The sequence below is a fragment of the Dendropsophus ebraccatus genome, chromosome 10, assembly GCF_027789765.1.
Source record: "Dendropsophus ebraccatus isolate aDenEbr1 chromosome 10, aDenEbr1.pat, whole genome shotgun sequence".
Classification (NCBI taxonomy): Eukaryota; Metazoa; Chordata; class Amphibia; order Anura; family Hylidae; genus Dendropsophus; species Dendropsophus ebraccatus.
This window is the reverse complement of record NC_091463.1, coordinates 80,537,647-80,560,863: the sequence shown is the minus strand read 5'-3', so window position 1 is coordinate 80,560,863 and position 23,217 is coordinate 80,537,647. Positions and strand designations below refer to the sequence as shown.

Sequence of the window (23,217 nt, the reverse complement as noted above, 5' to 3'; positions counted from 1 at the left end):
TTCTTTCCTGTGCTCTCTGCTGCCACCTCTGTCCGAGACAGGAACTGTCCAGAGCAGCAGCAAATTCTTATGCAGGTGGTGTACCAGTGAGCCTTCTTAAACAATTAGGCCGGCTGGTGGGGGTCTCGGCGCCTCTGGACGATATAGAGGCTTCGGACGCAGACTGTGAGCTGCTGGGGCTTCAAATAATCTCGGGCGCCCGTCGGAAGTAACGATGCCCGGCCGGAAGGTGTCATCAGGAGCCGACACGCATGGATGCAGACATTCCACCGCGAGTCCACCCCACTGGGGCTTCAGGCACATCCCCGCAGCCCAGAAACGAACCAACGCCCGATGAGCCCCCAACAGGCTTCCAGGCTGCTCCCAGACCTGCAGGGAGCCTCACAGTGCTAACTGCAGACGGAGCACCTGCGGCCTACCTAGGTAATCAAAATTTCTTCACTCCCATAGGAGCGTCTTCCCAGACCTCCCATCCGCTAGGACAGGAAACTTGAACTGAGGTCTGGAGAGGCGAGTCAAGCTTTTATATTCTCAGGTTTCCTGTCCTGCGATGGGGAGGTGCTCTCATAGGGCGTTATGGTAAACCACCATCTGCAGGACATACAGCAGCTGATAAGTACAGGAATACTTGAGATTTTTAAATAGAAGTAAATTACAAAGCTATATAACTTTCTGAAACCAGGACAGACTGAACATTCAGGATTCTAGGAACAATAGCAGCCATATTGATTGCGACAACCTGACATCATGCTTTGGGACAACTCTGGGTATTGTCTATTTTTAGGGAAATAGGCTTGCGCTTCGCCAGAACTCCCATGAATGTAGTTAATATACGAATGTAGTTAATATACGAATGTAGTTAATATACGAATGTAGTTAATATACGAATGTAGTTAATATACAACATAAAGCAGATAACAGGTCAGAGACAGCTCCCGACTGCACATCTTATAGTCTGCAGCATTAGAATCCTTTGGTGTAAAACAAGCTTGAAACATCTTGGACTATACTGCCGCACAAACTGCAGGAAGATAAAGAGCGGCCATATTTATTAAACCCAATTTGAGCATGTTGATCCCACGGAGGAGTCAAGATTGAGAGAAGAAAAAAGACACAGCACATTGGAATTATATAAGAGAGGAGAGGAAGGAGCGCGGAGAGGGAGAGACAAAGGGCAAGGGACAGCAAGAGAGAAAGTAAGAGGGAGAACGGACCAAAAGACGGACGGGATGACCGAAAGCGACAGGGTGGGCAGAGAAAGACAAACTTCACCAGTCCCATATACATATTAACAGACGGGGAAACGCCGTCTCAACAAAGGGGGTCAGGGGACAGAGGGGATTTATATATAAAACAGCAGCCGATTTACCCCCTGGGGGGATTAACAGTTCATGTAGAATGGGAACAAGAAAAAAAATAAAAATAAAATAATAATCAGTCTTTCTTTTTGTCTTCTGCTGGTTTTGGTGGGGATGTGTCTTCAGGGTTGGGGGAGGTGAGTGCTGGCTGATCCTGATCAGGAAGAGGAGCAGGACTCTCACCACTAGTCCCAAACTCATTCAACCGCGTGGGGTCCACTCGATAAATCCAGCGCTGATACAAATAGATGAAGAAGACCACATCTGGGGAACGAAAGGGGACAATTTAGATAGGAAGGCAATTGACCTGACACAGTATATGTCATATTTTTTTCAGACTTTACATTCTATATGGTGCATGCAACAGAGGTCACTGTGGGTCATAGAAGCGATTACAGGCAAGACGTCCCCTCTACGATGTCCATATACATATGGGAGAATGACATAACTCCTGTTACAAGTTCTTACCATCTCGCAGACACCCGATCCTATACATCATGGGCATCTTGATGACAAAAGCGAAGAGGTCATCGATAAAGGTGTTCAGGGCTTTGTAGGTCAGCATCCTCCATGGGAGGTGGGCGACTGACTTCAATTTATAGTTAATGAACAACTGTGGAGTCATCGTGATAAATCCTGAAAAGTCAAGCAGAGTACATTGAGTTGATCTTTTTGTAAAGCCCCTATTACACAGGGCGACTATGAGGAGTAAACAAGCGCTGTCCGTGTACCCTGCTCGCTGGCGGCGCTACTACATGCGGCAGCAGCAAGCTGGTGAGAGCCGGGGACGTGGAAAGGAGCGGGAGGGGGGGGGGGAGGATTGTCCAGGCAGCCCATAGCTAGAGATAAGCGAACAGCGTTGATGTTCAGGTTCGTACGGACTCGAACCATCGGTCTTCACGTTTAGTGGAGAAGGTGGAGACAGCCCGAGTCCCGCCTGGAAAAAACGGGAATACAACCTATGGCCCAGGCCTTATTCCTGTTTTCCAGGCGGTACTCGGGCTGTCTCTTTTTTCCCCACGGACCGGGAAGACTACGGGAATCAAATACCGATAGTTCGAGTTCGTACGAACCTGAACCTGATCAGCGCTGTTCGATCATCTCAACTCATAGCATATACCAGCGGTCTGCTGCCACAGCTCCTATTCCACGGAGCGACGGCAGCAGATCGCTGCTATAGGAGTCGTCTGTCTTTCAACATGTTGAAAGACAAACTACAACAATCAGCCGACATTGTTCATGTCGGCTGATCATTGTGTTCTATTACACAAGACGATTATACGGCTGTGTAATAGGGCCTTAACTATGACATTCAATAAAACTGAGAGAAGGGTCATCGATCAGGTGACAGATCGCTATTAAGTTTTCTTTTCACAGGTTTCAATCTGGCCAATACTTACCAAACGTGAGGAGGAAGCCATACAACATGCTCAGCACCCAGGAATACCAGCCCTTGTGCTCCATGTACAGCAAGCTGTATACTGCATAGCATCCCAGCAATGGGAAGAGGATCCAGGACAGGTATCGGAATGCCATCTGAATACGGGAACCAGGAAACAAGGTTAATTCCAAGGATCACATTCAAACATACAGACCACCATTCACAGCATCATAAGAAATACTATTCCTCACATATGAATCCAACATATATACATAGTGAATGATGTGTTTTCTATGCAGATACAGATCTTACCAGCTTTTTGTAAGAAAGTAGCTGTGTTTTTTTCCCCCTAATCCTGGATAGCCCCTTTAAGTATAATTGTGAAAGAGTGTCACTATGGTGCTCTCCTCCGACTGGTGTTGTAGACATAGTAGACACTGGAAAAATCGGGTTTTACTTAGAACAGAGTTTGTGCAAGGAACTTGCCAGACATGGGATGTACCCCATGCCGACCTGATCTCCAGGCATCAGCTGCACACCAATAGGGGGACAGCACCATAGTGAAAGGAATGCTTTAACTTTATTCTATGGGTCAATACAATGACAGCGATACCTTATCATTGGGTTTAACTAATTTTGCATAATATCTCTTCATTTTTACAAAATTTGTGGGTTTTTTGTGTCTTTTTTATTTTATTTTTTTTAAATATACTTTTGTCATTTTTTCATAAGACAAACCAACCTTACAAACATTGCAAAGGTCCAAACATAGGACCCACAATAACAGGGTGTACACAGAAGTGGCATAAAGAAAAGTCCACAAAGAAGAAGTACCCGTAGTGGGCACAATTAGGGTGGTATTACACGGGCCGATGGGGGCCCGATATCACCTGTAAACGAGCAGCGATCTGCTAGATCATCGCTCGTTTACTGGACCTATTAGACGGCCCGATAATCGTTAAACAAGGGCTGCAGGGACATTGTTACCGATGTCCTTGCAGCCGTTGCTTAACTATATACATTACCTATCAGCCTGTCAGCTGATTGGTCAGGGCAGCCTGTCAACTGACAGGCCACTCTGAAGCTAGAGCGTGCAGAACCCGGGGAGAAGACGACCGCAGGAGCAGCCCTGAAATGTGGATAGGTAATGTATATATAGTCAGTCGCCGGCCGCGCACCGCTATTACACGTAGCGGTGCGCGGTCGGCTCCCGGCGAAAATAGGTCCAAAATGATATCAACGATCATCCAATGATCGTTGTCATTGGCTGATCGTCGTATTTATTACATAGAGCAATTATCTTTCCGTGTAATAGTACCCAAGTACCAAATAGACATCTGCCTCTTTCCCATATATAAAACCACCACATATTATATCTTCATAGACCTATAGCCAGGTCACACCCTTCCTCCCCTCGGCCGCCCTCCCGCTGCTAGATTCCTACTACTATCCACACAACAGGGACATCTGTGAATATGTCACTCAGACTCTGGTAGTGTCACCGTGGTTTCCCGTGGCTGACGGAGGAAGGCGAAGAGATCCCAGTGTACCTGCTAAGTCACTCCTGCAGTACCAGTCTGTACATCTGAACGGAAAGATTCTCTCAGTTCGTGTGGTTGAAAATGCGACTCCAAGAAGGATTCCCACCTTCTGAAGAATTTCTAACCTTTTTTTATGTCACTGTTAATGTTTGTCACATCGACGGGACCCTTTCGTGACACACAAATCTTTATTCCCGTTTTTTTTGTTTTTTTTTTAAGAGGGGGGGGGAAAGAAATGAAAGTCACCTATTCTAACACACTGCAGTACCACTGAATTACATGTTGGTGTAATGCAAGACAAACAGGACAGGTCCTCTGCAACAAGAGACCCTTTCTGGCCAGGAGATGAGGAACCAGAACAGGGGAACCCCCCTCAACTATTAACTCATAGTTCCCGAAAAGTATATGAGAAGGAGTTGTTTTGTTCATTTACATAGTTACATAGTTAGTATGGTTGAAAAAAACAACCACCAAGTTCAACGAAGGAGGAGATGAATGGATGGATGGATGATGGATGGGCGATGGGTACATTCTATACTGGACACATTTAACACCTCAGACATCAAGCATATTTGATTAAGACCCCTGTGGTTAAAACGTCGCTCTTTGTCATGCACTCCGATATACAATATAACCTTGAATTTCTTATAAAACTTGTTATTGGACTCCTAAAATTTTTGGTATGCCAGAATACCTGTCAAAAGTTTTGATTAGTCTCAGTGCCGAGACCCCCACCAAGAACAATTTAACATCCTTTGCTTGTCAGCAAAAGTCCTATTACACAGGCTAACCGCCCAATGAGGCAAAATCTCCCCCCATGTAATAGTCGGCAATCCTTCACTTTTGAAATATAAAATAGTAATCAGCTCCCCGTGTAATAGAATATGTGTGGCCAACACTAGGGCCACACAAACAGTGTATCATCTAACGCAGGCTTTAGTCTGACTCATTGCAGGAGATAGTATCCATAGACTTACAACAGAGCCCATCTCATCCAATGAGTCATACTGAGCAGCACGCCAAGAACAGAAACGTACAGCTACAATGCTTCCCCCAGCTACTTATAGAGGTCAGAAACGATTTTACACACACATTATTTTTATATATATATATATATATATATATATATATATATATATATATATATATATATATATATATATATATATACACACATATACATATATATATACACACATATACACACACACACACACACACACATTACAACAAAGGTTTATAAAACTAAACCAAAAGTACTTTAGAAAACGACTTACATCATCATACACCTTTGTAGCTGACTCAACATATGTGGACTTATCCTTTATGGTCACTCTGGGGAAGATACCAGCCACTTTATTTTCTCTATCCAACTGCAAAGCAAAAACATCAGACCAATGATTAAGAATGAAGTGACTCTTCAAGTAAAAATTGCCAAAACCGCATCTAATAACCCTGCTGTCTATCTGGTCTTGTGCTGCGATTCCCCCAGGGGAGTCTGGAATGAGACTCTGCACTGTCTCGTCCTATTGGAGACTTCTCCAGGAACCAAAATGACTTTTTCAAGACTAAAGAAATCTTAGGGTAGTATTGCATAGGCCGATTAAGGCCTGATCAAATATTGTTAACGGCCCGATTAGCGATGTCCGTGCAGCCCTTACCAAACAGTTAATACATTACCTGTCCAAGCTCCTTGTCTTCTCCTGCCCACTACTTGCTTCCCGGCACTGCAGCTGCAGCTGAGCCAATCACTGGCTGGGAAGCATGCAGAGTGCAGGAGAAGACCAGGAGCGTGGATGGGTAAAGTATTAACAGTTTGTGAAATAGTCAGCCGACGGTCGTGCATTGCAATTACACGTAGCGACGCGCAGTCAGCGGCCAAAGATTTTAGGTCTGGATGTAAAGAAACAAACAGCTGATGATCGTTTCATCGGCTCATTGTTGTCTCTATTACACGGAGTGATAATCAGGCAAATCGGACAATTATCGCCCCGTGTAATAGGGCCCTTACTGTATATCTAACAATTTATAATTTGAATTGTGTAAAATTATCACGCATCTAAAACAATATGAGATAGCTGGACTTTATGATGCCATAATATGAATGAGTCCTAAGGGTTGCAGCGGTCCGAGATCTAAAGCTTCACAACAGTACGGTCTGCTGTGATGTTACGTTTTTGCTGCAGCATTGAAGCCTAATACCTATAGACCCTATGAGAATGAGAGACCTTCTGATTATAGCCAAATATACACACACTACAGATGAGCGAACCTCGAGCATGCTCAAGTCCATCCGAACCCGAACGTTCGGTATTTGATTAGCTGGGGCTGCTGAACTTGGATAAAGCTCTAAGGTTGACTGGAAAACATGGATACAGCCAATGACTGTATCCATGTTTTCCACATAGCCTTAGGGCTTTATCCAACTTCAGCAGCCACCGCTAATCAAATGCCGAACGTTCTGGTTCGGATGGACTCGAGCATGCTCGAGATTCGCTCATCTCTAACACACACTCATCACCACTTCTTACCTTCACATCCATGACCTTTGTGATCTTCCAGAAATCAATCAGCAAACCAATACCCACGCTGACCTGCACCACAAAGTTGGTCTCATTGTCCAAGATATAAAGCAAGACCACAAGGGACTGGAATACCCCAAAGATGACAGATCGGACAGAAAGACCCTCAAGAGACTGACGGCTATTCCAGAATTGGATATCTGAGGGAAACAAATAACTAAAGTTAGGCTGCTAATAGCAATATCTATCTAAAAGTGTGATGTTGGCAGCACAACACAGAAGCAAATAAGAAAAGTGAAAATTCAAGGGTTTGGTGTGTACTGGCTTGCAAACTGGATCAGGATCCATGCTCTACATAAACAGCGGATCTGTTAAACTGTTCACGTTTAATAACGTTATCCAAACGCTCAGTGTTTGATTTCCCGTGGCTAGAGAAAACAGCCTATGGCCTATAGCTGTGTCCATGTTTTCTAGCCAACTTCTGTAGCTGCAGGGAATCAAATGCTGAGCATTATGGTTCGGATAACGCTGCGTTACTCGAATATTTTGACTGAATCACTAAATACTACACAGCACTCCCAAATGGTTTCAAGCAAAAAGAACCATTACTTATACCGTTTTTGGCATTTGATGGTATAAACATGTTTTCTTTTTGATCGTTTTAACCTAGCATTACCACAGGAGAGGTGCAAGTGACCAGATCAGGGTCCTTCTCACAATAGGAAAAATTGTTACAGCACAGAAATGTGTGTGGTGTGTGTGAGGGGGGAATTCTATTATAAAAGTTAGCAACCTTTCAGTCCACTTAAAGGTTCATTGAGTGGAATGAAACGTTGCTTTCTTTGAAAAAATGATTTAAAGAAGTTTTGCATGAACTTTTGAGTGCTGCAACAAGTTTTCCCTATCTGCCACAGTATAACCCAAATTAAACAAAAAAACCTTACCATTCTTGAAAGCCAGAAACTCAAAGATGCTGTGTACAATGGACACTGTGATGGTTAGAGCTAAAAGGTAGGGGTTGGTCTCCAAAAGGGCCACCTGGAAAGAGATAAAATTTACAGTGTTACTACATCTCTTGGCCTAGGTCTGGTGGTGCTGCAATGACTAAGGGTTCAAACTGTGCCATCTACTCTACATTATATCATTATGCAGGACAGCTAGCTATGTAAAGGCATTACACAGACTCTACATCAGCAATATGGTAAGAAATCTTTGAAGGGGTTGTCTTTGCTACAGAAAAGGTCTTACCTCGTTCACTTCCACCTTCTGCACAGAAGTATAAATTCCAATACGACAGAAAGCAGGTGTAAATCCTGATCGCATGGCAGAAAAACTATGCCCATGATTTCCAACAGCTGCAGGATGTTGCAGCAACAATGTGCAGCTACTGGATATTACATGCGGGTGTGGTTTCTCGTTCACTCATCTCAGCAGACATGTGCAGAGGGTAGAAATAACCACCAGGAAACATAACAGGTAAGACCTTTTCTGCTCCTCTTTTAAAGGAAAAACTATCAGCGGGTTAGAGGAATCTAAGGGTGCATTTACACAGATAGATTTATCTGACAGATTTTTGAAGCCAAAGCCAGGAATAAATTTGAAAAGGAGAAATCTCAGTCTTTCCTTTATGACCTGTTCCCTGTTTATAGTCTGTTCCTGGCTTTGGCTTCAAAGATCTGTCAGATAAATCTCGATGTGTAAACGCACCATAACCTGCCAATATTGCCCTATAGCGCACATGGCAGTTGCCTGTGTCCTCCCAATAATACGGGTGAGAAAACAAAAACTACGCTGAGGATGAAGGTAAGAAACTTTCCTTCCTCATCAACGCCCCATGCACTAGAGGGACATATCAGTAGGTTAGATTCTTCTAACTTGCTGATAGTTTCCCTTTAAAGGATATTGGTCATTAGGTTTATGCTTAAATGAGGGCAGCATAAACTAGTGGCAGAAATGCTGAACAAAATGGTGTGTTAAATACAACATTCCGTTCAGTCGTTCTCCTGATATGCAGGAGAATGGGCTTCATGCTGCGCCACTCCCTCTGCTGACTGACAGCTGTCTGCCTACCACAGTATATATACACAGTAAAAACTGTCTATCAGCAAATGGTTAGCAAAGGGAGCCGATGCTCATGGATACTGAGGACTACTGAGCACACGCATATTACAGAGAGGCCTAGTCTCTGGTGTTCAGAGTCCTCATTATTCAGGAGAGTATCACAACAGCTGCACAAAATAATGTAAGTGAGATATTCTGTTCAGCTTTTCTGTCACTAATTTATACTACCCTTAGATAGGACAGCATAAATCACTTTAATACTATTTATAAATTTAATTTTGCATTTAGAGAGCAACCACACAATAAAAAACGGAAATGTGTTTTTAGCCTTTCAATAAATCACACAGTGATGCATGTAGCATTTTGTGTTTTGCAGACAACTTATGCTTACCTTAATGGAATCCTGCTCCTCATCAGACTGCTCGTACAGGTCTTCTCCCAGGAAGCTCCAGGGGCTACGCGAGCTCTGAGCTGCATAAAGCTGCCACCGCCACAAAGACAGTGGACAAAATGACAGCCGCAAGGGCAAGCTTGTAACACTGGAATTGACGGGCATATAGTCTTTCTGCAGATTCCAGTAGTCATTGAAGTACAATATAGGATAGTAATCACCACTGACAGCATCAAACTTCACATCTGTGGAATAGAGAGAACTGTTACCATAGCAAGGAATCACTATAAGATATTATATAGAGCAGCCTTAACCAATCGGTGGATTTCTGGCTGTTGCAAGACTACAATTCCCAACATGTCTATGGGAGCTGTAGCGCCACTGGTTGGGGAACACCGATATATAGAGTACAGCCACCCAAGCCAGATGACCATCATTGAAATGAGTGGAATCAGCCAGCATGTCCTCAGGTGTATACAGTCACAGTTAGAAGATGGGGCTCCACTTACACTGGTCTAGAGGAGGGGGGACGCTCCCTTGTACCCACGGAGTATGGTCATCGACAATATTAATGGTTAAGTTAGGATGCCAGTGAGAGATGACCTCTATGGGACCAAAATCCTCGGCTCTCTGCAATAAGAAAGCAATATGAGTTTCCCTCCAGATAACGCCACAATGACACTGCTATGTGACGTGACAGCATCCCACCTTAATAACCTCCGGATCGGCTTCTGTTTCTCCAGTCAGGAGGTTCTTGGTCTTGAGGAATCGCTTGCGTTTGTATTTATTAAGCACTGCAAGAAGGAAGGGTTGGGAGTCACAAAGAGTGAGGACCAGGAAATCATCAGAGAGGAGGGAAGATGGGAATGACGAGAGATGGGGCAAAGACGACAGACGAGAGAGGGGGATGTAAGAAGATGGGATTAGGAGGAAGCTCAATCCTTACTACGAGATGTGTAAACTGTGGCCAGCCTTCGATGTACAGCCTTCCGGCTGGGATCTGGATGGAAGCCGCTCTTGGTCAGGTACACATGGATGTAGAAGGAGCCATTGTTCTGGACTCCCTAAAAAAAGGAGAAACAAACTTGTCTAGGTTATGACAGCGTTTCGGAAGAGATTAATAGGGAACTGTATCAAAACTGATGCAAAGGAAAAGGATTTTTTTTTTTTTTGGTTTGGCGTAGTCTCGTTCATCTCAGGGAACACAATAAGACTCGGCCCCGTGCTTGCTACAAGGTGAGGTTTTTCCTATTAGAGAGCTTTGATAAATGAAGCCCATATTTTGTGCATCCCTGAGTAATACGCCAACACTATACAGTCAAGGGTAAAAACATTAAGAATAAGCAATATGTTATTTCCAAGGGACAATCCTTTTTTTTTTTTTGTTGCTATTCTCACTGCTGTTTGGAAAGTAAAGCAATTTCATACAATAAAATGCTGTGACCCGACCTTCACCAACAAGGTTTGCTACAGGGATCCCTGGCATATCTGCTTCTGGCTTCATACAGCTCAGAATGTGCTTACTATGCATGCTTACTGAACGCAGCATATTATAACCCAGCTGGAGCCTCCGCCTAAACACATTACACAGGGGTATATAAGCCTATAACACAGCGGGGGGCACGGCAATCACAAAATACATGCCGCATGTTCATTGCAGAGCTTTTACTTAATGGAAGAATTTGCTGTTTGCAAGGTGTTAAATATTCTGCAAACATTTCCCTGGTCTTTTCTTACAGATAGAGCATAAATATCAGAGCAATAACACAATGTAGGGTGCTCTCTAGGGGTGTTAACCCCACCAATCTGATGGCTTATCTTAAAGGGGTACTCCAGCGGGGGGGGCGGCGGCACCAGGGAGGTGGTGGCCGAGGGAAAAGACGTCCACTCACCTCCCCGGTTCCAGCGGCAGGTCCCGCATCGCGTCGCTCCGGTGCCCGGCCGCTTCCGGGTGTCTGACGCGGGCCCGAGACGTGACGAGATCTGAGCGGACTTGAAACGGATCCCGCCTCCTTCACTGAGTAGCTGAGCGGACCTGAGACGTCACGTCTCGGGCCCGTGTCAGACGCCCGGAAGCGGGTACCGGAGCGCCGCGATGCGGGACCCGCCGCTGGGACCGGGGTGGTGAGTGGACGTCTTTTCCCTCGGCCACCTCCTCCCCGGTCCCAGCAAAAAAGTGCCCCCCCGCTGGAGTACCCCTTTAAAGGGGAACCATCAGCATGATAGCCCCCTATAGTGCCAGGGACGCTGAGGAGGAAGGTACATGTGTCACCTTCCTCTTTGGCACCAGTGCCGCACTGTTAGTCCGGGTAAGCTCCGCTCCGGAGCTGTGCCGCATCATCTGGACCGCCCCCTACACTGATAATAATTAGAAGGGGCGGCCGGATGACATAACACACATACCTTCATCCTCAGCATCCCCGGCGCTATAGAGGGGCTATCGGCAGGTTAGATTAATCTAACCTGCTGATAGTTCCCCTTTAAGAATAGGCCATCAATAAAAAATAAAAAAATCCTAGAAACCCCCCTTTAAATCCAGCTTTACTGCAATTTTTCATTTCAAATTTCAGAACCTCATGTCACAGATTCTGAGCATAATGCTCAGGAAATTGCTGAATGCAGATCAGCCCCATGGAATGGGGATACACAATGTTAAAACCTGCCTCAGAAATAACGCTCATACATGCGATGTTATATTGACGGCTTATGATTTTTCAGTTAAGCATCCATTTTATCTACAACAATGGTGTTGTGTACATCTATAAAGCAGCAAGATCCACTTCTCCCACCTGCACACACCACCCTTACCTCAGGAATACTGATTTCAGAGTACTGTTCATAGCAGCCATCTCCGCTCTCACCGCTGCTCCAGTCCCCGTATACCAAGTCTCGCTGCTCCCAGAACAGGGCAGTAGAGGAGTTAAACTCTGTGAAATGTTCCTTCTCTGAAAGAAACACATGGAGGTCCTGCAGGGGGAAGAGAAAAAGGAATCAGAAACGGATAGCGAATAGCTTCATTCTAACCAGCTTTGTGCAGCAAGATTTTCAGCAAATGTGCTTGTAGCAGAATCTGTCAGAGATGTGACCAGCATGTACGGGAGGCGTCAGAGCTGGCAATGTGCACTACACAATACCCACTTGTGCCAATCATTTATACATAACTTATAGGAAGCTGCTGTCCGCCTATGATCGCTCTCCTCTCCTAAAGTGACAGCTCATCAATTCCACTACTCAATATTCTGCCCGATCAATATACTGACAAATTGCCCTATAGACTCTCCAGTCTTCAGTGCAAATGTCAAGCAGCACATCTACAGCCTTGGCATCAGCTGAAGGTGGACCACCTTCTAATGTAAGGGCAGAATTATACCAGACCTATGTATTCTTAGTGTGCTTTGCCGACTATGGCTATAAGAGGCCTATTCACATAATTCAAATAATGTAGCACATAAGACCACATCAGATGTAGCACATAAGACCACAACATGCGGCTCACTGCAGGGTTGCTGCAATACAAGAATCATACCATTAATGTGTCCCTAGGGAAGAGGTTGCGGCTGGGGGGTCGGGGTACCCCCGCTGATGTGGTTTGGTCCTGGGGAGTTGACCCTCTGCGGAACCAGCTACTGATGGCCCATATGATGAAGATCCTGGGAGAGAGAGAACAGATAGAGAGAACATGAATGAATGCATCACAACATAGTCCCAAACGTTTTACAGGTTATCCAGGCCTATAAAAACATGGCTCCTTTCTTTCAGAAACAGGACCTCTCCTGTTCTCAGTTTGGCTGTGGTTTTTGCAGCTCAGTTCCATTAAAGTAAATGGTGGAGAATTGTAATACCACACACAACCTGAGGACAGGGGTGGCGCAGTTTTTAAGGAAAGTAGTTAATTTTTCTAATCCTGGATAACCCCTTTAAGAACTCTCACTCACTGCTGTATCAGTGGCTCTACCTTTAGTTTCTAAATACATAATTGTACAGTATTAACTATTAGTCAAGTGGTCATGTGATGATCATATGACCTTCATAGTGACTTCAAGAGATCAAAGAGACCAATAGTGACATTTGTTATGTTTACCAGATGTATAATTTTATTTTTTTTCTGCAGGACTACTGTAATACATTGTATCTGTTCTAGTCAATGACTGTGCTGCAGTTAAGTCTGGTATTACCCATCATCATTCACTTTAATGGAGCAGAGCTGCAATTTTACTGCAGATATGTCATAAACGTTCACTGCGGATTAAACCCTTTGAAGTACATAGGGTAAAGTCTACACCAATAACAGCGTCTAAGACAGGGGTCCTCAACTGGCGGAGCACGGAGGCCAGCTGTCCTTACCCTGGCCGCAGCTCAGTATACAGGTATAAGTAACTATGAGCGCTCGTAACGAGCACTCAGTTACCATTCAGCAGCTGTTGACTCCCTCCCTGTCAGTCACTCTTGTGGCCGCAGCGTTCACAAGAGACCGCTCTGTCCTGTCTCTGGTGTCGGCGCTCGAGTGACGTCACTGTGCCAGCGCCAGGACAAGGCGAGAGCGGCCTCTTGTGACCCAGGTGAGTATAAGATTTTTTTTGATATGCTATATGGGACGGGCAGCACGGGGGGCTATATACTACTGGGGAGGGCACAGGGGAAGCGCACAGGTGGGCTGAATACTACTGGGGGAGCGCACAGGTGGGGCTATATACTACTGAAGGAGTGCACAGGGGGGCTATATAATACTGGGAGAGCACACAGGGGGACTATATAAGGGCTGGTGATAGAGAAAAAATGCCCGTTTTCCCACTAATAAGCATCAATTCTGTATGTAAATAGTTTGACGTTTGTAAACAAAACACGTTTACTACTGATGTCCAGCTCGGACCTTCACCTTACAATAGACGCTGGTAAGTGGACCTTCACTAAAAGGTACCCCTGATCTAGGATGTGTCCATATGATATTTTTGCAATAAATTAGGATAGGTATGAAGAGAAGCACTTACCTGAAGAGGACCCCTTTAATCACCTGCCAGGCGTTGGGTGGTGGTTGTTGTTGCTGCTGCTGTTGCTGTGCATTCTGTTGGTCAGGAGCGACGGCTGCTTCAGTCCCGACAGAGCCATTGAGGCTGGCCTGGAAAAAGATCAGAACCTGAGTATTCAGATCAACTATAAACCAACATTATGAATGGCAGAGAAGTCCAATTCATGGCAGCAGAACATGGAGAGGCCGCTGCTGTTTTTTTTTTTTATTAGAAGGCAGAGGGAATGACATCCAGTTAGTGTATAGGCCCGGCTGCAGGTAGTCCGCAGGTTGTCTGCACTCCCAAGAATATAGCTACACAACTGGTATCTCCCATTGCTTTGTACCTCCCTCCGGATTCAGTAACCCTTACCATGCCATTCAGCTTGATCATGTGCCATGTAGAATCAGCTCTGATCTCATGCTATATGTGGTTAAGCAGCTGTATGCTGCAATACTTCTCCAAGAATAGTCCGCTCATAGGGAACCAGGTCCCTAGGGGAAATATACTGTACATATACACAAGGGTATTACTGGGAACGCAATACTTTAACATTACACACTACAACCAAATTGGCAACCACATTCTCTCAACTGAACTGTCAATGCTCGAGTTTTGAAGTCTGGCAAAATAAAAGTATATTCCGACGAATCTGTATTCGCCACATGTATTCACCTTTACACTATGTATTGAAAGGATCCCGCAGCTATACATCACAACTGATAAGCCAATGTATATATCACTAAATATTCTACGGAATAGATGTAAATGAGGTCTAACAGGGAGGGAGCCCTAATACGATCCATATGGTGTTTACACGCAACGATTATCGATCGAATTTTCACAATAACGATTGCATTTGAGCGATAATCGGCTCGTATAAACACAGTGAATGATCAAGTGACCAGCGAGAAATTGTTCATTGTGATCTTTCAACAGGTTCTCAAATTATTTTTGGTTGTTCGCTAAAAATTTGCAGATCGCTTCGTGTAAACAGTCTTTCACAGAATCACCCTATTTGTGAGATGGGTCTAATCGATCTTAATAATGATTGCAATAACGATTTTTCTAACGATTTATTCATCTAAACGCTGATAGTTATAAAAACCAAATTGTTGCTTTAAAATCGCTAAACGATCGATTGGGCGAATTACTGCTTTGTGTAAACGGACCATAAGAGTACAGGTGCCTATACACCTTCATTTACGTCTTCCATCCCCCCCCATAAACCTCAATGCTCAGCATGGCAGAAAGTTCATGTGTTCTCTATAGGGAGTGGAAGGTGCCACCAGACAGCTCTGGCAATGGCTTATATCTCTGAGAACAAAGGGGCCTGGCAGTAAAAATTCATCACATTCAATTCGTATCTGTCACTGGAGACTCGAGAGGCCCCCATCCACCTTATACTGATGCTGGCAGCAGATATAAAGTGTATAGGGGGCCTTAAGGTAGTGCCAATTATTGGGTTCATTTGGACTCAAGTTCTTACTTATTACTTGGAGTAATCCTAACTGGCGTCTAAAGTCTACAAACAGACAAGAGTGAGGGGGAAGGAGGAAACAAAAAAAAGAAAGAAATATGTCCAGAAATGGCAGAACTCACCCATTAATGCCCTATACTACAATGATAGAGTCTGATCTCCAATAGCCACCACAGCTGACAGTGACTGAACAGGCTCCTCAGGTTGGGGTGATCAGTCCGGCACCAGACGTGGCCTCATCCCTCCAGCAATCACATGTTTACCGCTAAACACAACTCGCCCGTATAACACAGGGAAGAACTGTTTCCAATACAGAGAAAATCCTGCTGATACCGCACCATAACCCCCTCACAATTCAGTCACTCTCCATGTGTATTCTGTACCTAGATACGTGTATCCCATGGATTTCAATAGGAAATATGCACCATTGTTCACTTAAAGGAGAATTCCGGGCTGGTGTGATTTTTGGCAGAGTGCCGGGGAGGATGAAAGAAGTAACATGCTCTCACCTCCCTGTGCTCCAGCGATGCCGCTATCCCGCAGCTCCAGTCCAGACCCCCCGGCCGCTTTCTAGTAAGAGAGGGGACCTGCGACGTGCCACGTCAGGCCCGTTCAGCGGCCGCTGACCAGGCCTGGCACGTCACCACTCAGACCAAGAGCTGCGGGATACCGGTATCGCTGGAGCGAGGGAGGTAAGAGCATGTTACTGTACTTCTTTCATCCTCCCCGTCCCGGAATTCTCCTTTAATTTTCTCTCGGTGTAGAAGAAAGAGAGCAGTTACTCATTCATTTTGGTCTGTATTTGGTCTGTATTTAAAATCTTTACTAACACCTCTACACATACAAAACATGTAGCTTTATTAAACTTTGTGCAGGGGAACACTAAAGCAGTCACCCATAGCAACCAATCACAGGCCAGCTTTCATTTTTGAAAAGGCCTCTGAAACATGAAAGCCGGGATATGATTGGTTGTCGTAGGCAACGCCGCCACTGCATAAAGTGTGATAAGTCTCCCCTGTAACATCTATTTCCCCATATGCAGAGGACACGTTTACCCTCAAATCCGGTCTTAGGGCCTTTTCACGTGGCCCATTCCCATGTCCAAATCGGGGGAGATTTATCAAACATGGTGTAAAGTGAAACTGGCTCAGTTGCCCCTAGCAACCAATCAGATTCCACCTTTCATTTTCCAAAGAGTCTGTGAGGAATAAAAGGTGGAATCTGATTGGTTGCTAGGGGCAACTGAGCCAGTTTCACTTTACACCATGTTTGATAAATCTCCCCCCATGGGGATATGTATCACGCTTATGATACTTTGTATTGCCCATAGCAACCAATCACAGCACAGCTTTCTAATAATCAGGAGCTCTGGTAAAATTAAAGCTGAGCTGTGATTGGTTGCTATGGGCAACAATGAACATTCTTACTGTAAGCCTGCTTTAGAAATCTCCCCTTTAACTGGGTGGGTATTCCCATCTGAAAGGAGGGTAACAGCAGGGATTCCCCCATTAATCATAAGAACGGGGAAAAAAATTGTGTAATGAACAGCATGCACCATGTGTATGTGGCTGTACACACTAAGCAATACTACACGGTATACTGAGTGTCTGCCACTCCACATGACAGATGATGTGGATGATCCCCGACCACCCACATGAATGGGAATGACAGATACCACAAGATGGATCTTTTGCAACATCTGGGAAGCCATAGGGTGGAGGAGACCTGAGTAACAGGGAATTCTTGTTTTCGGATTTCCTAATAAGTTGGGCAACAACCTATAGAGATCTGACATAACTCTGAAGTCTACAGATATTGTGACGTGCATGAAGGATGCATGCTGCAGCTCAGCCTAGCCTATGATACTTGAGCTTGGACATCAGCTAAGAGACAGCCATCATATGTTTTCTCTCTATCAGCTATCTGCCCACGTCTGCAGCTCTGAGCGTGACATACAGCTGACAGATTCCCTTCAATACAATAGAAACATACACAAAGCAGGGGCCTATATCTAGGTGCATTGCTTTTACTAGGAGATTCGCTTTTTTGGAACGTCTGCATATCTGCAGCGGAACAATAGCCTTAGTGTCCAGCACAGCGGTCGCCCCTTGTGACCCTGCCATAACAAATGCAGGCGGGATTACCCACCGGGAGCGCTTACTCCAGCTGCACATGAGGTCAGAGTCAGCAGAACAACATCTATAGGAGCCAATAAAAGCTGCATAGAGCTCAACATTCTACACAAATCACAGCGATGGAAAACCTGTCTGACTATTGCACATAGCAGGTTAATCAAGCTCAGATCTCAGGCCCAGGAAATCGTAATGCAAAATACTGTACTGGGAACAACATGAAGCAGCTGCACCTCCCGACACACTTCAGCCTGCTCCCTGCCCGTCTCCTCAGTGCACATCATGTCTGGATGCATTTACAGAGCCCAGGAGCAATTCAGGTCATCAGACCGGCAGTCAACCCAAGACGTACAGCAGACATAGGGAACCTGCGTCACTCCAGCTAATGCAAAACTACAATTCCCATCATACCCAGACAGCCAAAGCTTTGTTTGTGGTTTTCAGGCATGATGGGAATTGTAGTTTTGCAACAGCTGGAAAGCGAAGGTTCCCTATCCCCGGTTCAATGTAAGGTATATTTGCTTAATTTCTCATGGCCACACATTTCCCCTGCAGCCGCAGCTCCCCCTCCCCCAAACTGTGGATATGCCTCATGAGGACATCCCCTATAACTATATTAGGCTTTCTGGTATTAGCGTCAGTTCGACTAGAATCTTTGAACCAAATGGGCACAAATTTGTCTAATATTAGGAAACCGCTTCAAAAATGTGCCGGCCCAGTGTTACTACAGCTCCTATAGGCTCTGCAGTGCTGACACTCACATCTCTGCTACATATCTGAATAGATAGAGCAGCCATGGACCTATGAATCTTTACTGAAATAGTTAATAGGTGACATATTCCTCTCCCAATAAAAATTCCTGAGCGAGATCCATGCAGAACACTTTCACTACAAAGGTCTCTCCGGTGTGAGGGGTTAATGGGGTTCAGCCTAGACAAGACCGAAATTGTATACACAGCAATTGCCTAATACAGAGTTCCCCAGATACTGCACACCTACAACTCCCAACATGCAACAGTTGGAGAGCTGCCCTTGCAGATAGTTATATCAGGTATAACTGGCCCGAGGTGGTGAATGACTGCCCTAGTATCACTCAGCAGGTGTATAGCGCCATCTTCAGCAGCCTCGGCCTAAGCAGTAGGGAATCCCCCATGGCATCCAGGCTCTATTACTGGAAACCACCTGCTTGTATGAGAAGTGAATCCAATAATAGGAACACGGTATGGGACAACTATGCATGATGGTTCTGACCCCGTACACAAGCTGACTTATACAACATGATGGTGGCGGAGGAAAGAGAAGAGAAGTCATGCCTACTGATGATGCACACACCAGGGAGACTACAGGAGAAAGAGTGGCAGTCTTAGTGGGGTGATGGGTTTCAATGCAGCAATGTGTCATGTCTTCTCCAGTAGCATAGCCACAGGTCAGGATCACAATCTTAAAGGGGTCGCCGCACCATTAAAAGTTATCACCTAACCACAGGATAGTCAGTGGGGGATCTGACTGCAGGGACCCCCTGTGATCTTCAGGACAAAGAGCCAGAATGAAGCAGCATGGCCATCTCCTGCAGCTGTCAGAGAATCAAAGGAGTGGGGTCAGGTGTGTGCACTGCTGCAACTGTCATAGAGAGACTCAACGGAACAGGGTCAGGTGTGTGCACTGCTGCAACTGTCATAGAGACTCAACGGAACAGGGTCAGGTGTGTGCACTGCTGCAACTGTCATAGAGACTCAACGGAACAGGGTCAGGTGTGTGCACTGCTGCAACTGTCAGAGACTCAACGGAACAGGGTCAGGTGTGTGCACTGCTGCAACTGTCATAGAGAGACTCAACGGAACAGGGTCAGGTGTGTGCACTGCTGTAACTGTCATAGAGAGACTCAACGGAACAGGGTCAGGTGTGTGCACTGCTGTAACTGTCATAGAGAGACTCAACGGAACAGGGTCAGGTGTGTGCACTGCTGTAACTGTCATAGAGAGACTCAACGGAACAGGGTCAGGTGTGTGCACTGCTGCAACTGTCATAGAGACTCAACGGAACAGGGTCAGGTGTGTGCACTGCTGCAACTGTCAGAGAATCAATTGAGCGGGGTCAGGTGTGTGCACTGCTGTAGCGGTTGTAGAGAATCAATGGAGCGGGGTCAGCTATCATAGAGACAGACACTGCTGCTGCATACTGACATGTGACTTGGGTTCTTAAGATCAGAGCGTTATACCCTATGCTATGGACAGAAGATGACATGTAATAGTGGGACAACCTCTTTACCTATATAGCTGCCAGGCCAACAGCTATCTCCTCTCATCCCATCATACACATGACTGCTCGGAGATGAATTAACCAAATAGTCACCCCAGGTCAGCCAGACCCAACATGACTATGTATTCTATGGGCGACCACTCATCTACACGGGTATAGGTATGTGCGACAGGGGTTGTGTCCGGCAAGCCACAGATGTTGCTGGACCCGGGGGGCTTCCATTTATAAAGGGGGCCTTCTGAAGATTTGCAAAAGAGTTTTCAAGGTAGTTTAGTTCTCAAGATTGCTGGAGCCGACACTATATGGTGCAATAAGCGTCACGTGATGCAACCCCCAGGGGAAGCCATGATGTTACAGTCACATGATGTCCACCAGTTTCCTGTGCCCCGAGCTGTGGCAGAACTACAACTCTCAGCAATATACAGATGATGATGGTTATCAGACTGTTCTAGTCTACGCGATGGACCCCCTTATACACGATGAGAATGGTGTTTACGCCATCAAAACAAAAAGACTCTTTAGCACAGGGATGGGGAACCTTCGGCCCTCCAGCTGTTACAAAACTACAATTCCCATCATGCCTGGACGGCCAAAGCGAAGCTTTAACAGAACCCATAGGACAATGGTCTCCAAGCAGCTGCAAAACTACAACTCCCAGCATGTATACACTTTCACTACAGAGGTCTGCCATGATGGGAGTTGTAGTTAAGTGAGTAAGTTAGGGGAACAATATGTGGGGGGTCTGATTGATCACATGTCCTATTAAACCTATGGAGGCCTTTCCTGGTGGTCCTGATAAGGATAATATTAACGCCATTGGATGCTGGGAGTTGTAGTTACTGCAGCATTTAGAGCTCCACAGGTTGGGGAGTATAAGGCAGTGTTCACACCGTCTACGGGTGACTACGTGTAGATGCCAGATAGACATCAGTGTCCAGCAGTCACGTGACGTGGAGAGTAATTAGGGGCTGCAATGACGGAAGCTGCAGTGGGTCACACCACAGTCCCGTGCTGGTCCGCACACGGCTCTCCTGCCCTACCTCCATCACTGAATCACCATGGCTCCCAGCCTCGGCCCAGGAAACCACAGGCCGGCCCGCGGGCTGCCGTTCACTCACCTGAGTCTCAGCTCCCGGCGCCGCCATCTTGCTCTTTGCTCTGTCACTGCACTCGCCGGATCTCGGGAGAAGCCGCCGGGAGCACAAGTCGCACACAACTACCGCAATCTCCACCAATGGCAGCTGCGAACGTCACCAGCAAGGGACGTGCTGCGTCGGCTTTTTGGGTCACCTTGTTGGTCGTTTCCGGCGCTTGAAGCTGCAGACGACATGTTTGAGAGGGGCAAGATCATTGGCCGTATATGGAAGACGCCATATTTGTACAGGGCACGTCCATACATTAAACCGTATGCTGCCGAGACTCCACCTCTGTGCGAACGCGTACGGAAGGCGCCGCCATGTTTGTTAAGGGCGACGCACGCTTAGTGGTCTCCATAGTTCTTGAGGGCAGAGACGCTTCGACTAATAAGTGAAGATTATAGGGGATCCATCTTGGTTCTTCAGTGATACACACCTATCACACATTCATATAACACACAAGTCCATAAAGAAATAGCCCTTTAATTTAATGGCCTGCTAAACAAGGCTTATACATTGCTAATTTCTTACAAAACCAGTGCCATTCCTGTCTAATGGAACTGAGCTGCAATACCACATATGAACAGAGAACAAGTGTGGTGCTGTTTCTGGAAGAAAGCACCCATGTTTATATAATCCTGCAGTGATCTCCAACCTGAAGCCAGCTATAGGCTGCATCCATGTTTTCCCAGACTCCTAAAAGCTGCATTTAAAGGTGAAGTCCAGCAAAATTGTTTATTAAAGTATTGTATTGCCCCTCAAAAGTTATACAAATCCCCAATATACACTTATTACGGGAAATGCACATAAAGTGCTTTTTTCCTTGCACTTACTACTGCATTAAAGCTTCACTTCCTGGATAACATGGTGATGTCACTTCCTGGATAACATGGTGATGTCACTTCCTGGATAACATGGTGATGTCACTTCCTGGATAACATGGTGATGTCACTTCCTGGATAACATGGTGATGTCACCCCCGACTCCCAGAGCTGTGCGAGCTGTGGCTGCTGGAGGGGATGATGGCAGAGGGACACAGGGCACTGCAGGGACACTGAGCATCCCCCTGCCATCATCCTCTCCAGCAGCCACAGCCCGCACAGTCGGGTCGTGACATCATTATGTTATCCAGGAAGTGACATCACCCTCTTATCCAGGAAGTTACATCACCATGTTATCCAGGAAGTGACATCACCATGTTATCCAGGAAGTGAAGCCTTGATGCAGTAGTAAGTGCAGGGAAAAAGAACTTTATAGGCATTTCCTGTAATAAGTGTATATTGGTGATTTGTGTAACTTTTGGGGGGCAATACAATACTTTAATAAAAATTTAATAAACATTTTCGCCGGACTCCTCCTTTAACCCTTTGAGGACCAGGCCCAAAATGACCCAGTGGACCGCACAAATTTTGATCTTAGTGTTTTCGTTTTTCCCTCCTCCCCTTCTAGCACTCTCAGTTTTCTATCTACAGGCCATGTAAGTGCTTATTTGTTACAGGAATAGTTGTACTTTGTAACGGCGTCTTTCATTTTACCATAACATGTATGATGGAATCCCAAATATATTATTTATGAAGATATAAATAGGTGAAATCGCAAAAAAGAATGCAATATGGTAACGTTTGGGGGGTTCCTGTGTCTACGTAATGCACTATATGGTAACAGCGACATGACACTATTATTCTATAGGTCAGTCTGAACACAACCATATGCAGGTTACACAGATTCTCTAATGTTATATATATTTTTTTTAAATGAAATCCTTTTTTTTGGCAATTAATTATAAATAAAATGGGCCTATTGTGACGCTTATAACAGTTTTATTTTTTCACCTACAGGGCTGTATGGGGTGTCATTTTTTCCGCCATGATCTCTAGTTTTTATTAATACCATATTTGTGAAGATCGGACGTTTTGATCACTTTTTATTAATTTTTTTTTATATATAATG

The 23,217-nt window shown here is 45.4% G+C and overlaps 1 protein-coding gene across 1 annotated transcript; it reads right to left on the bottom strand.

The window, feature by feature from the left end:
* Positions 1 to 915: 915 nt before the first annotated feature.
* Positions 916 to 21,393, bottom strand: CLPTM1 (CLPTM1 regulator of GABA type A receptor forward trafficking). The gene is made up of 14 exons (XM_069943545.1): positions 21,250 to 21,393; positions 14,243 to 14,370; positions 12,781 to 12,904; positions 12,063 to 12,221; positions 10,201 to 10,318; positions 9,963 to 10,048; positions 9,764 to 9,884; positions 9,255 to 9,499; positions 7,747 to 7,840; positions 6,812 to 7,002; positions 5,558 to 5,653; positions 2,759 to 2,894; positions 1,827 to 1,994; positions 916 to 1,622 (listed from the first exon to the last, which is right to left on the bottom strand). The coding sequence occupies exons 1-14, from the start codon at positions 21,274 to 21,276 to the stop codon at positions 1,435 to 1,437; spliced, it is 1,881 nt and encodes a 626-aa protein (XP_069799646.1). The 5' UTR covers positions 21,277 to 21,393; the 3' UTR covers positions 916 to 1,434.
* Positions 21,394 to 23,217: the final 1,824 nt, after the last annotated feature.

Excerpts from the sequence above, each read along its gene's own strand:
- CLPTM1 (XM_069943545.1), bottom strand. The coding sequence starts at position 21,276 with ATGGCGGCGCCGGGAGCTGAGACTCAG. Across the intron at positions 10,049-10,200 it reads CACAGTTTACACATCTCGTA|TGCTTAATAAATACAAACGC; the intron begins GTAAGGATTGAG and ends TCCTTCTTGCAG. Across the intron at positions 5,654-6,811 it reads CAAAGGTCATGGATGTGAAG|TTGGATAGAGAAAATAAAGT; the intron begins GTAAGAAGTGGT and ends TTTGCTTTGCAG.